Genomic DNA, 13,777 nt, shown 5'->3' with positions numbered 1-13,777 from the left:
AGGAAGAGAGATATCATAATTTCAAGATTAAGAATTGGTCATACAGCATTAAACTATGACCTTCATAAAATAGGGAAAGTGTGACACATGTGGAGAATTAGACCTTTTTAAGTGTTCTGCATTAATTAGGAATTAATTAGGAAGGCTGGGAGTTGATAATATATCTTTAGATTCAAGATTTTTATTCGTCACATACACAATTATACAGAGTATAACCAGCAGTGAAATGTAAGCTCTTTAAAAGTACTGTCAGGAAGTGAGTCAAGGCAATCAAGAGCGTATGAAATATTATGTAAATACCTGAAAAACACAGGAACAATAGATTCTTTTCTTCTTCCAAATCTATGCACTCTCCACACAGATCAGTAGGTGGCGGTAATGCACCTTGTTTCGCAGTAAAACACTAGAAGAAGAAGAAGAAGAAGAGGAGGACGAGCAGAAGAGAGAAGAGAAGATTATAGTGCTGAAATATGACACATACTCTAAATATTGAGTTTATTAAAGAGGAGATTGAAGACATGAGTGATCCAGAACCATCTAGAATAAAACATGAAGATACTGAGGAACACACAGGTTGGTGTCCATTCTCTATTCTTTATTTTTAAATATTTTTGGTAGCTGTGAAATATTGATCAGTATATGGATAATAAATCATGCATTTATATGATAATGACCTGGTACAGCAGTAACAAGTGAAGCTTTGGCACATTAAATATCGGAGACCTGATCTCTATTGTTTTCTGCTGTTGTGACATTAGTAAATATGTTTATCCATTAGGAACTTTATATTTGTACATTTGTATTATCAAAGTAATTGCATATAATTACAATGAGAATAGTGCAAAACAACTAAGAAAAACAAACCAGTGTAACATTAAACACATTTCATTGTGTGTCAACAGACTGGGACAAACTACAGGATCAACACTTTATGTGATAATTATTAATTGATTGATGTGTGTTTTTAATCATCCTCATGTCGTTACAGTTTTGGAGTTTTTAGCAAAAATAAATGATAAAAACATGATATAATTCAGAATCAGAATGAGCTTTATTGGCCAGGTATGTTTACACATACAAGGAATTTGTTGTAGTGACAGGAGCTCTACAGACATTATTTAATCACCACACATACTAATTTTTGCACATATCAGACCTGTACACACATAATTGTCTATATTATATATTGTGTTTTTGCTATTTTGTACATTGCCAATTTGTATATATTTGTTTTTATTATCTGTGTCCTGTCCTGTTGCTGTCTTTCTGTTGCACTGTTCATGAGATGGATTGCCTGAGGGAAGAAACTGTTCCTGTGTCTGGACGTTCTGGTGCTCAGAGCTCTGTAGCGTCGACCAGACGGTAACAGTTCAAAGAGGGAGTGTGCTGGATGTGAGGGGTCCAGAGTGATTTTACCAGCACTTTTGCTCACTCTGGATGAGTACAGTTCTTGGAGAGTGGGGAGGGTTGTACCAATGATTCGCTCAGCAGTCTGGACTACCCTCTGTAGTCTTCTGAGGTCAGATTTGGTAGCTGAGCTGAACCAGACAGTTATTGAAGTGCAGAGGACGGATTCAATGATGGCGGAGTAGAACTGTTTCAGCAGCTCCTGTGGCAGGTTGAACTTACTCAGCTGGAGAAGAAAGTACAACCTCTGCTGGGCCTTCCTGACAATGGAGTCAATGTGAATATCCCACTTCAGGTCCTGAGAGATGGTGGTGCCCAGGAATCTGAATGACTCCACTGCAGTCACGGTGCTGTCCATGATGGTGAGTGGGGGGAGAGCAGGGGGGTTTCTCCTGAAGTCCACGATCATCTCCACAGTTTTGAGCGTGTTAAGCTCCAGGTTGTTAAGACTGCACCAGACAGCCAGCTCCTTAACCTCCTGTCTGTAAGCAGACTCGTCACCGTCCTGGATGAGGCCAGTCAGTGTGGTGTCATCTGCAAACTTCAGGAGCTTGACAGAGGGGTCTTTTAGATGTGCAGTCGTTGGTGTAGTGGGAGAAGAGCATTGGGGAGAGAACGCAGCCCTGAGGAGCTCCAGTGCTGATGGTACGGGTGCTGGATGAGAATTTTCCCAGCCTCACTAGCTGCTGCCTGTCTGTCAGGAAGCTGCTGATCCACTGACAGACGGAGGTGGGGACGGAGAGCTGTGTCAGTTTATTCTGAAGGGTGTCCGGGGTGATGGTGTTAAAAGCGTAGCTGAAGTCTACACACAGGATCCTCACATAAGTCCCTGGTCTGTCCAGGTGTTGCAGGATGTAATGCAGTCCCATGTTGACTGCATCATCCACAGACCTGTTTGCTCTGTAGGCAAACTGCAGGGGGTCCAGTAAGGGTCCAGTGGAGGCCTTCAGATAACTCAAAACCAGTCTTTCAAATGATTTCATGGCCACAGATGTTAGAGCCACAGGTCTGTAGTCATTAAGTCCAGTAATTTGGGGTTTCTTTGGGACGGGGATGATGGAGCGTTTGAAGCATGAGGGGACTTTGCACAACTCCAGTGATCTATTGAAGATCTGTGTGAAGATGGGGGCCAGCTGGTCAGCACAGGTTTTTAGGCAGGCTGGTGACACACCGTCTGGGCCTGGTGCTTTCCTTCTTTTGTTCTTCCTGAAGACCTGGCACACATCGTCTTGACTTAACTGCAGAGTAGGTGTGGCGGAGAGGGGGGTTGCAGGAGGTGTGAATGGTGTCTTTTCAAACCTGCAGTAGAACTCATTCAGATCGTCTGCCAGTTGTTGATTCTCCAGAGTGCTGGGGGATGGTGTCTTGTCGGAATAATTCCTCTTTGCCACTCTGATCTCCTTTTCCAGTGTGTATTTGGCCTGTTTATACAAGACATTATCCCCTTTTCTGTAAGCATCTTCTTTAACCTGACGGAGCTGAGTTTTGCAGTGAACCATGGTTTGTCGTTGTTGTAAGTTAGATGAGTCTTGGTAGGAATGCACATATCCTCAGAGAAACTGATTCAGTCTAACTGACAAGCTACGCAATATCGCTTTCATTATCGCAGATGAATCGCCTTCGATAATGAATGCGATATTGCCTAGCTTGTCAGTGAACTACGGCTCTGTGTATTAAATGCCGCTCCATTTGAAAACAGGTGATGGAGATTTACCACTAATCAAGGAACCGGCTTTGTGATGCGCATGCATATCACATGCGATGTATCGCCCAGCACTACAAATAAAATGCGGGCATTAGGGAGCTGCTATTAATACGCGGGGCATTGAAACTGCTTTCGAATGCACGATCGCTTTTCACTTTCACTTTCAAGGTTTGTTATTGCACTTACTCTGTTTATACTATGGAGCAGCAGTACTTACCACACATTTTACAAGATCAGATGCTTGTCAGTGGTGCTCAGGGCCTGTAAATAATTCGCCATCGTCCTCAGTCATCTCTCCTTACTCTGTTTATGTGCTTTAATTGGGTTAAAAAGATGAGGAATATTCACACCATCCTACATGACAGGTACAGAAGTTGAAGAGGAGATTGACGACATGAGTGAGCCAGAACCATCCAGAATAAAACAAGAAGATACTGAGGAACAAACAGGTTGGTGTCCATTCTTGATTCTTCATTGTTGACTACTAAGAAACATTAAAACCTCAGGCAAAAAAGATTTAGTGGCTGTGAAATATGTATAATTTTTAATTTCATTAACAAGGAATGACAGAACAAACTTTCGGTACATCAAAGATCTCATTCTTGATATTCACAGATAAATATGTGAACCTTTTGGTTTCTGCTATTGCGGTGTTTTTTCAGCTGCTTACACAAAATCTTTACTTGTCACACAATTTCTGAAACCTAACATTCAAACACCAGGGGCCTCATTTATAAAACTCTGTAGATTTCATCCTAAAAGTGTACGTAGGCACAAAAGCTAGATTTTATGTACGCACAAAAGTCTTCAGATTTATAAAACCATGCGTACACCAGAACCTGAGCAAAAATCCCTTTATAAATTCCAGTCAGGGGAAGACTGTGCGTCCGTGCATCTCCAACCCGAAATCACATATATGGAGCTTGCAACACCTAGTTTTACTATGCATAACCTCATCTGTATATCATTTCTATGCATATTCCCATCCACGTGACACCATGTTTAACACCGTCAAAGGTGCAAGACATTAAGGAAATATGAGATACGGACTATAAATGCCATTTGTGCCATCCACATTCATTTTTATTGCTAAAAAATCATCCAGTATCCTTGTTATGTTTTAGAATAAATATATCAAAATAATAGTTGATCTCACTCATTTCCACTGGCCAAATAATATTTTAAATGTTTTTAAAAAATTCTAATTAAATAAAATTAATGCAGTTTTGCTGATAAGGTGAACATCTTTTAGCTATTTTTAGTGGAAACATATAGGCCTATATTTATTGCAGTGTAAATACAATTATCTGACTCTGCGCATGATTGACAAAGTAGCCTATTTTAAAAAGGAAACGTGCAAATCTTGCAGTTTTCTTCAAGTTGTATCCTTCAAATACAGTAGTATTTTTCATAATGTTGTGGAGATGGCTTCACCTCTGTGCAGCTGTGATTGTACAGTAAACTATTATCATTGGTCCTATTCAAACCGTACAATCCACCAAATCCATCAGTGTCTGCCACAATATCGAAGTGCGCATCATTGTTTTCGCTAAAAATATGTTCTCATGAGATGTGCAGTTTAGTTTAAAGATAAATTATTGTGCACATATAGCACTCTGTCATTAAAAAATAACATACCACAAGAAAAGTAATCAAGCGCATCCTCTACAAATAAGTCTAAATTCATATTATTTAAACTATATTATAACTTCTGCATAAAAACTATGTTATTTCATTGCTCATCTCCATTAATGAGAGTGGAATATAGTTAATGTAAATGTATATGAAGAAATTAAAACTTGTTTACTTCATTACTTTTCTCTCTCCAGGAAACAAAGTTTGTATGGGTCAGAGTTTGTGTGCAGATGCGCAAATTTTCTCGTCAAGTTAGTTTTTTTTATAAATCCCACCTTTTGCGTAGAAAGTGGCGTTTCAGGGCAGGTTTTGTGCGTACGCAACAGTTATAAATGAAGCCCCAGAAGCACACACCAAATCTGCAGAACCATACACTAATTCTCAGCCTTTGACACTTTTTGCAACACATTTACTTCACATTTATGCATTTAGCAGACGCTTTTATCCAAAGCGACTTACATTGCATTCAAGTTACAGTTTTTACATTTTTATCAGCTCTTGCTGATAATCAGTATCTTGCTGATACACAATTCTCTATGTAACACACAAAAATCTAACAGGAATTAATATTATGGCAAAGCTTGTTTTTTGAGATGAGTTTGTGATATTTTGAATGCAGTGCTTCATTTTGCAAGAGATATGAGGCACTTTGCATTTTGTGTGTGTGCAATTCTTGGATTTGTGTGTAAAGTTTTGAAAAAAAAAAAGAGGCAAGGTTTAAAAATGTAAGAAAAACTAAATCAAGTTCACTTAAACTGATTTTAACAGCATAATTTCTTTATTTTAGACTGGATAGAAGTAAAACAGCAAAGACATGAGCTGAATGAAGTGGAGGAGGAACATTGTAAAATCAAAACCTCAAGCAAAAAACCCCAACAGCTGCACACCTGCTCCCAGTGTGGAAAGAGTTTCAGAAACAAAGGAAACTTTAACAAGCACATGAGAATCCACACGGGAGAGAAACCATACATATGCCCTCAGTGTGGAAAGAGTTTTACTGCAGCAGAAAATCTCAGTAATCATCTGCTCATTCACTCTGGAGAAAAACCATTTAGCTGTGATCAGTGTGATAAAAAATTTATTTCTTCATCAAGTCTAAAAAAACACATGAAAGTTCATTCAGATGAGAAGCCTCATGTGTGTTCTTACTGTGGAAAGAGTTTTTCATGGCTGACCAATTACAAACAGCATCAGAAAATACATGATGAAGTGAGAGATCATGTGTGTTGTGAGTGTGGCAAGAGCTTTACTACAGTTAGATATCTGAAACAGCACCAAAAAATTCATACTGGAGAAAAACCTTACAAGTGCTCATATTGTGACAAGAGTTTCAGTCGAGCTGAACACCTGAACGTACATGAGCGAGTTCATACTGGAGAGAAGCCGCACTGCTGTACTCAGTGTGGAAAGAGTTTTGCTGATGCATCAGGCCTCAGTTATCATCTGCACATTCACTCTGGAGAAAAGCTATTTAGCTGTGATCAGTGTGGTAAAAAGTTTATTTCATCATCACATCTAAAAAACCACCTGACAGTTCATTCAGATGAGAAGCCTCATGTGTGTTCTTACTGTGGAAAGAGTTTTTCAAGGCTAGATGTTTGTAAACAGCACCAGAAAACACATAATGAAGTGAAAGATCATGTGTGTTGTGAGTGTGGGAAGAGCTTTCCTACAGCTGGTGATCTGAAACTGCATCAAAGAATTCACACTGGAGAAAAACCTTACTAGTGCTCATATTGTGACAGGAGTTTCACCGAGTCTGGACACCTGAAAAAGCATGAGCGAGTTCATACTGGAGAGAAACCATACCTCTGTACTCAGTGTGGAGAGAGTTTCACTCAGTCAGCAAATCTAGTGTCTCATATTAAAAAGCATTGAACAAATGTTTTCTACAGATTCAATATTTCAAGTAAATATTATGAGATTCATATACAGTGAATATGAGATTAATGCTTTTTTGCTGTGAAATACCACAACATTTTCTGTAGAATTTTTTCTTTTTTAAGCATGTTTTTGCTCTTTGATTGATTGCCTGCTCATAAAGACAATGACAAGGAAACACCGAAATTAAACTGGAAAAATATGTAACAAAAGATATTTAATTATAAATGCAGTATTATTATTATATATACACACCATAAAAATTGCTCTGTATAATGATGCAATTAAAATGTCATTTTACTGACATCTCTGATTATGTGTGATTTTTATTGATGTTAGTCCATTATAGTATTTTAGTTGTGTTTAGTAATAGTTTTTATTTCTGTTGATGCTGTAGTTTGTTGCAGTCTGTTGACACAATGAAATGTGTTTAATGTGCCAATTTACTGAAGATCTCAGACATTATAATGAATAAGGCGAAAAAACAGGGAACTATTGTGTGTAAACAGCAGCTCATTTGATGATAGTCTAAACCCTGTGAAAATAATGTTAAATATACACTGCATAAAATCATTATGTCCATGTAAAATTCAACAAAGAGACAGAGGAGAGAGCAAAACAAAACAGAGTTCAAAATGAGAATTTGTGAAGAAAAATGATGGAGGCTTTTGATATAAGCCAAAAGGAGACTAGTTTTCCTTTGCTGTAAACAAAACTTGGTTCTCACGAGACTAGCATATTCAGTTACACTATTTTAAGGTGTCCTTGTTACAGTGTAATTATACATTTATGTACTGAGTAATGTTAATTAACTGCATGTACTTACTATATGTGACCCTGGACCACAAAACCAGTCTTAAGTGTAAATTTTTCGAAATTGAGATTCATACATCATCTGAAAGCTGATAAATAAGCTTTCCATTGATGTATGGTTTGTTAGGATAGGATGATATTTAGCTGAGATACAACTATTTGAAAATCTGGAATCTGAGGGTGCAAAAAAATTTTAATATTGAGAAAATCGCCTTTAAAGTTGTTCAAATGAAGTTCTCATCAATGCATATTATTAATCAAAAATTAAGATTTGATATATTTACAGTAAGAAATTTACAAAATATCTTCATGGAACATGATCTTAATATTCTAATGATTTTTGGCATAAAAGAAAAATCTATAATTTTGACCCATACAGTGTATTTTTGGCTATTGCTACAAATATACCCCAGCGACTTAAGACTGGTTTTGTGGTCCAGGATCATATATGGTTAAGGTTAGGATTAGGGGTTGTTTTAGGGTTACTTGCATGTAATTATGCATAATTAGTTATTCTAATAGTATAATAAATAGTTATGCTAGGCCTACATCCTACGCCATCAGCAGGACACCACCACAGTTAGCAGAAGCTAGATTACGGTTCAAGATTTTTTTTTATTCAACATTATTTGTTCTTCAGACATTCCTCTTTAAGTAATTATCATATGTATTAAAGGTGGGGTGTGTCATTTTTCAAAAACGCTTTAGAAAACTGAGTCGGGGCAGAGTACCAAAACAAACTTGTAGCCAATCAGCAGTAAGGGGCGTGTCTACTCATGATGTGGAGGAGAGAGCGTTCAGTGAACAGCCGAGCCGAGCGACAGAAAGATAGAGATGGCGGATAAAAAACAAAAGAGGGAAACGTCTGCGGAACGATAAGGCAAGAAGTAGGACCCGTGTAAATATCGGATCAGCTTTCCAGCGCTGGAGAGGACTCAAGGAGCTGAAGGCCTGCGATCGGACGCCGAGGTTGCTTTGTTTCTTCTCTATAGGTTAGTAACACTGTGTCAGCTAAAGTCTGCCTACACTGGACGCGATAAAGCGACCGTTGAAAATCACTTGTAATTTGTGTCGGCACGTCATAAATAGAACGCGGCAGCAGTTCTCTGTCGGAGATTTATCGTGCCACGCAGCATCCAGTGTAGACAGCATCACTGATTATAATGACTTCACTAGTGTTTGTTTCACAGAACTAATCGTTACCTGGGTTACGTATGTGTGGGGCGGAGCTATCAAAATAGGGGCGAGATGCTTTTGGGGTAGGGGCGTGTTTGTTTTGGTGATTTCAAATATCAACACTGGCTTCCAGAAATCACTTACCCCACCTTTAAAATGAGCCATATATGTCCTTGATGAATGAAATGAAGATATTGAAACAAAAGTTTATTAAAAAGCATTAACCATTAATAAAAATCATTAACCCCCTAAAAGGGGGTTAATGAGATACTTTTAATACGTATTGAGATACAGGAGTTCAAACTTCAGGGGAAAAAATTAATTTTTCCCATTCTTGAACTGTCACGATGCAACAAGTATTCCCAGGTGAAAAAGAAGTACTTTTAAATGAATTAAAAATGTACTTGATATTCATATAGTATATTTGAAGAGTTCATTTACAAAAACAGATGACTCCATTTTTAACAATTTTCTAAAATCATGTTTTATTCATTGTGCATTTCAATTATCTCAATATTAGCTACAGTACGGTGTTACTCTACTTCGTATATATAAGTCTGCATATTAAAATATCTGGCAGTTGCTTAGGTTTCAGGGGGGTTCAAACCTCATTGAGGTTTGCCTGTGGATAGCTCAGAACTGAACCCTTCAGAGTGAAGCCTGCTGCCAAATATAACGTTCAAGACCTCTACAGTAATCTTACTCAAACAGAGTAGTCCTAACTGAACTAAGCTTTGGCACATCAAATATCTGATACCACAGACTGATACCTGATCTCTGTTGTTTTCTGCTATTAAATCATTGTACACCATTAGTTTTCTACTTAATATGTTTATCAAAAATTTGTCAAAATGAGTAAAGTCCATCAAAACATGCAGTTAGGAACTTTATTGGCCTGGCAAATATTTCTACACTTATATCGTAAAAGTATGCATTGTTTCTGCATACAATTACAACGAGAAAAGAGCAAAACAGCAAAGAAAAGCAAAACACTGTTATTGACAATTAGTGAAACAATAGTCTGACAGAAACAAAGCCGTAACATTTAACTGAGCTGCTGAAGAGACAACAGTTCCCTGTTTCTCCTCATTCATTATGATGATATCTGAGATCTTCTGAAAATTGACACATTAAACACATTTCATTGTGTGTCAGCGGACTGAGGCAAACTACAGGATCATCACTTTGTCATAATCGCCTATTGATGTGTGATCTTTTACCCCTCAGGTTAAGAGTACATTACTATTAACAGCATTAATTAGCATTTTCATTCAGGCTGTCTGCCATTTTTGTTCAGCCTAATTATATATTACGTATTAGTTTTGGTTTTGTCAAAATGCATTTATTTTTCTCTGATCCAGTTAATTGTACACCACCGCAGATTTTATCGGTCACTTCAACCAGCCACCTGTCAAAAAATAACAACAAATTTGTAGACATGAATTCAGTTTACAGCTCTTTCTGATGAAAGAAATACATAAATGAGGATGAACACAAAAAATATCAAATGGCATGGATAAATATATAATTTGGTTGATTTGACACAAAATAACTCTATAAGGTTACAGGCTTGTACTGGATTTGTTTCAGTGTTGTGTAGGCGATCACTGTGATTGACACGACCAATGAAATCTTTAGAATCTGTGGTGGGCGGGGTTTGTGCTTTAATTGGGTTAAAAAGGTGAGGAATATTCACATCATTTTACGACAGGTACAGAAGTTGAAGAGGAGATTGACGACATGAGTGATCCAGAACCATCCAGAATAAAACAAGAAGATACTGAGGAACAAACAGGTTGGTGTCCATTCATGATTCTTCATTGTTGACTACTAAGAAACATTAAAGCCTCAGGCAAAAAAGATTTAGTGGCTGTTAAATAATATATATAATTTTAATTTCACTAACAAGGAATGAAAGAACTAACTTCCGGTACATTACAGATCTGATTCTTGATATTCACAGATAAATATGTGACCCATTTGGTTTCGGCTATTATAGTTTTTTTCAGCTGCTTACACACACAACCTTTACTTGTCACACAATTTCTGAGACCTGACATTCACACCAGAAGCAGCACACACTATATCTGCAGAACCATACACTAATTGTCGGCCTTTGAATTTCATAAAACACAACATACAATTCTCTATGTAACACACAAAACTCTTAACAGGAATTAATATTATGGCAAAGGTTTGCTTTTGAGATGTATTTGTGATATTTTGAATGCAGTGCTTCATTTTGCAAGAGATGTGAGCATGGGCGGCGCTAGGGAGGGGCTATCAGGTGCTTCAGCACCCCCAAGAAAGACCAAAGCATCCCCACAAATAAAGAAGATGAAATAAACAAAATATAAAAAAAAAAACATTTGACTCATTATGCATGCATAACATGCAAAGTAATACAACATGATGTGATTTGCAGTCACACTTTTCGTAATGTCATAGCATTTTATTTTAAAAATGGATTGGTTCCTTCTAAGGGATTTTTATCCATTTAACTATCCACCATGCAAAAACCACAAGTCTGATCACTTAGGCCTGTTCCCGGCTAAAGATTCTTCTAGTCAACTAGTCGCACTTTAATGTTAAGTTAAAATAACCTACTAAACCATCCTTTAATATAGGCTAGTCATACTTACGTATTATAGCCGAATCCGTGCTCAAGTGCGCGCATAAAGCTTGCCGCAAAACACCTGCAAAAGTAATGATTGTGAATGCGTCTGGGAAAAAGAAGACATTTTTTATTATTTATTACTAAGCTATTGCTTTCTCAGTGTTGGCTGCAAACATGAAGTTGCTGAATGCCGACGCTGACTCACCATCTCCACAGTAATGGACGTGCAATTAATAGAGAAATTCACCTTTTCATATCAACTACATAATTAAAGAATATTTGTTTTTATTTGAATTGGTTCATATAATAGCATAGCCTACCTTTCATGCTTTCTATAGACCTAGATTTATGTCTGTGGGCCGGTTCATTGTTGTGACGCGCTGAATTTCACGTAGACTGCATGAGACAGCAGAAAGCGCATCCAAAAATGACAGATTGGCTATGCATTTTAAGATCTATTTCGACCTCACTCTGACCATCACTATGGTCTTAATAGAATGATAACCTTCGTTCTGCCTTCTCTCGAGACCTTATGTAACAAAGTCATGCCCATGACCCCAGAGGCACTTTGCATTTTGTGTGTGTGCAGTTCTTGGATTTGTGTGTAAAGTTTTGAGAACAACAAAAAAAAAAAAGAGGCAAAGTTTTGAAAATGTTTGTAAGCGATTGAAAAAACTGTAAATCAGGTTCTCTTAAACTGATTTTAACAACATAATTTCTTTATTTTAGACTGGATAGAAGTAAAACAGCAAAGACATGAGATGAATGAAGTGGAGGAGGAACATTGTAAAATCAAAACCCCAAGAAAAAAAACAAAACAGCTGCACACCTGCTCCCAGTGTGGAAAGAGTTTCAGAGAAAAAGGAGTCCTTAAGAGACACATGAGAATCCACACTGGAGAGAAACCATACACATGCCCTCAGTGTGGAAAGAGTTTCACTGATGCAGCAAATCTCCGTAAACATCTGCTCCTTCACTCTGGAGAAAAACCATTTAGCTGTGATCAGTGCGATAAAAAGTTTATTTCTTCATCAAGTCTAAAAAGCCACCTGACAGTTCATTCAGACGAGAAGCCTCATGTGTGTTCTTACTGTGGAAAGAGTTTTTCATGGCTGGCCAGTTATAAACAGCACCAGAAAATACATGATGAAGTGAGAGATCATGTGTGTTGTGAGTGTGGCAAGAGCTTTTCTAGAGCTGACTGTCTGAAACAGCACCAAAGAATTCATACTGGTGAAAAATCTTACAAGTGCTCATATTGTGACAAGAGTTTCAATCGAGCTGAACATCTTAAAGTACATGAGCGAGTTCATACTGGAGAGAAGCCGTACCACTGTACTCAGTGTGGAAAGACTTTTGCTGATGCATCAAGTCTCAGTTATCATCTGCTCATTCACTCTGGAGAAAAGCCATTTATCTGTGATCAGTGTGGTAAAAAGTTTATTTCTTCATCAAGTCTAAAAAGCCACCTGACAGTTCATTCAGACGAGAAACCTCATGTGTGTTCTTACTGTGGAAAGAGTTTTTCAAGGCTAGAAGTTTGTAAACAGCACCAGAAAACACACAGTGAGGTGAGAAATCATGTGTGTTGTGAGTGTGAGAAGAGCTTTACTGCAGCTGGGGATCTGAGACGGCACCAAAGGATTCATACTGGAGAAAAACCTTACAAGTGCTCTTATTGTGACAGGAGTTTCACTGTGTCTGGAACCCTGAAAAAGCATGAGCGAGTTCATACTGGAGAGAAACCATACCTCTGTACTCAGTGTGGAGAGAGTTTCACTCAGTCAGCAAATCTAGTGACCCATATTAAAAAGCATTGTTCTGTGTCAGAGTGAACAAATGTTTTCTACAGATTCAATATTTCAAGTAAATACAGTGAGATTCAGATAAAGTGAATATGAAACCCTTTTTTTTTTTGTGAAATGCCAAAAATGATTTTTTTTAAGCATGTTTTTTATTTTTTGATTAAAAAACTCAAAGTTGTATTATTATAAATGCAATATTATTATATATATACAACATCAAATTTGCTCTGTATAATGATGCAAATAAAATTTCCATTTGACTGACATCTCTGATTATTAGGGGTGGGAAACGCAGGGTAGCGTACCTCACTATACGAAATGAATCACGATACTTGGTCCACGATAACGATAATATCACGATACAGCGATTCTGCGATAATTGATATATTCTATAATGATACATCACGATATCTGTCTAATATGAAAACAAAATGCCTGTGAAAAAGTTAAGTGCAAGTTTTCTCTCTTTAGTTTTTTAGTTTTCATCTCCATAAACATATATACAGCAGTAGAGCTAATACAGTGGCTGGAAATCTGTTTATCCTTCGGTTCCTCGTGCTTCCCCGTCTTCATTGAGAACACGGTTCTCTAATGAAGACGGGGAAAAACTTGGACCTAAAACAAAAACAAAAGGAACAATTGCAAGTTAAATAAACAACACGAAACTCAACAAGCAGGAACTTAAATACACGCACTAATGAGACAAACACACCTGAACAGAATGAACTAATAATCACA

At 37.5% G+C, this 13,777-nt stretch overlaps 1 protein-coding gene across 1 annotated transcript; it reads left to right on the top strand.

Annotated features, from left to right (window-relative positions):
- The first annotated feature begins 382 nt into the window (after positions 1-382).
- On the top strand, positions 383-6,938 carry LOC306854225 (uncharacterized protein). The gene is made up of 3 exons (XM_079392061.1): positions 383-573; positions 3,478-3,561; positions 5,535-6,938. The coding sequence occupies exons 1-3, from the start codon at positions 471-473 to the stop codon at positions 6,473-6,475; spliced, it is 1,128 nt and encodes a 375-aa protein (XP_079248187.1). The 5' UTR covers positions 383-470; the 3' UTR covers positions 6,476-6,938.
- The last annotated feature ends 6,839 nt before the right edge of the window (positions 6,939-13,777 follow it).

Source organism: Barbus barbus, assembly GCF_936440315.1.
Source record: "Barbus barbus genome assembly, chromosome: 34".
NCBI classification, from domain to species: Eukaryota; Metazoa; Chordata; class Actinopteri; order Cypriniformes; family Cyprinidae; genus Barbus; species Barbus barbus.
Note: the sequence above shows the minus strand (reverse complement) of the source record. Positions and strands in the feature narration are given on the sequence as shown.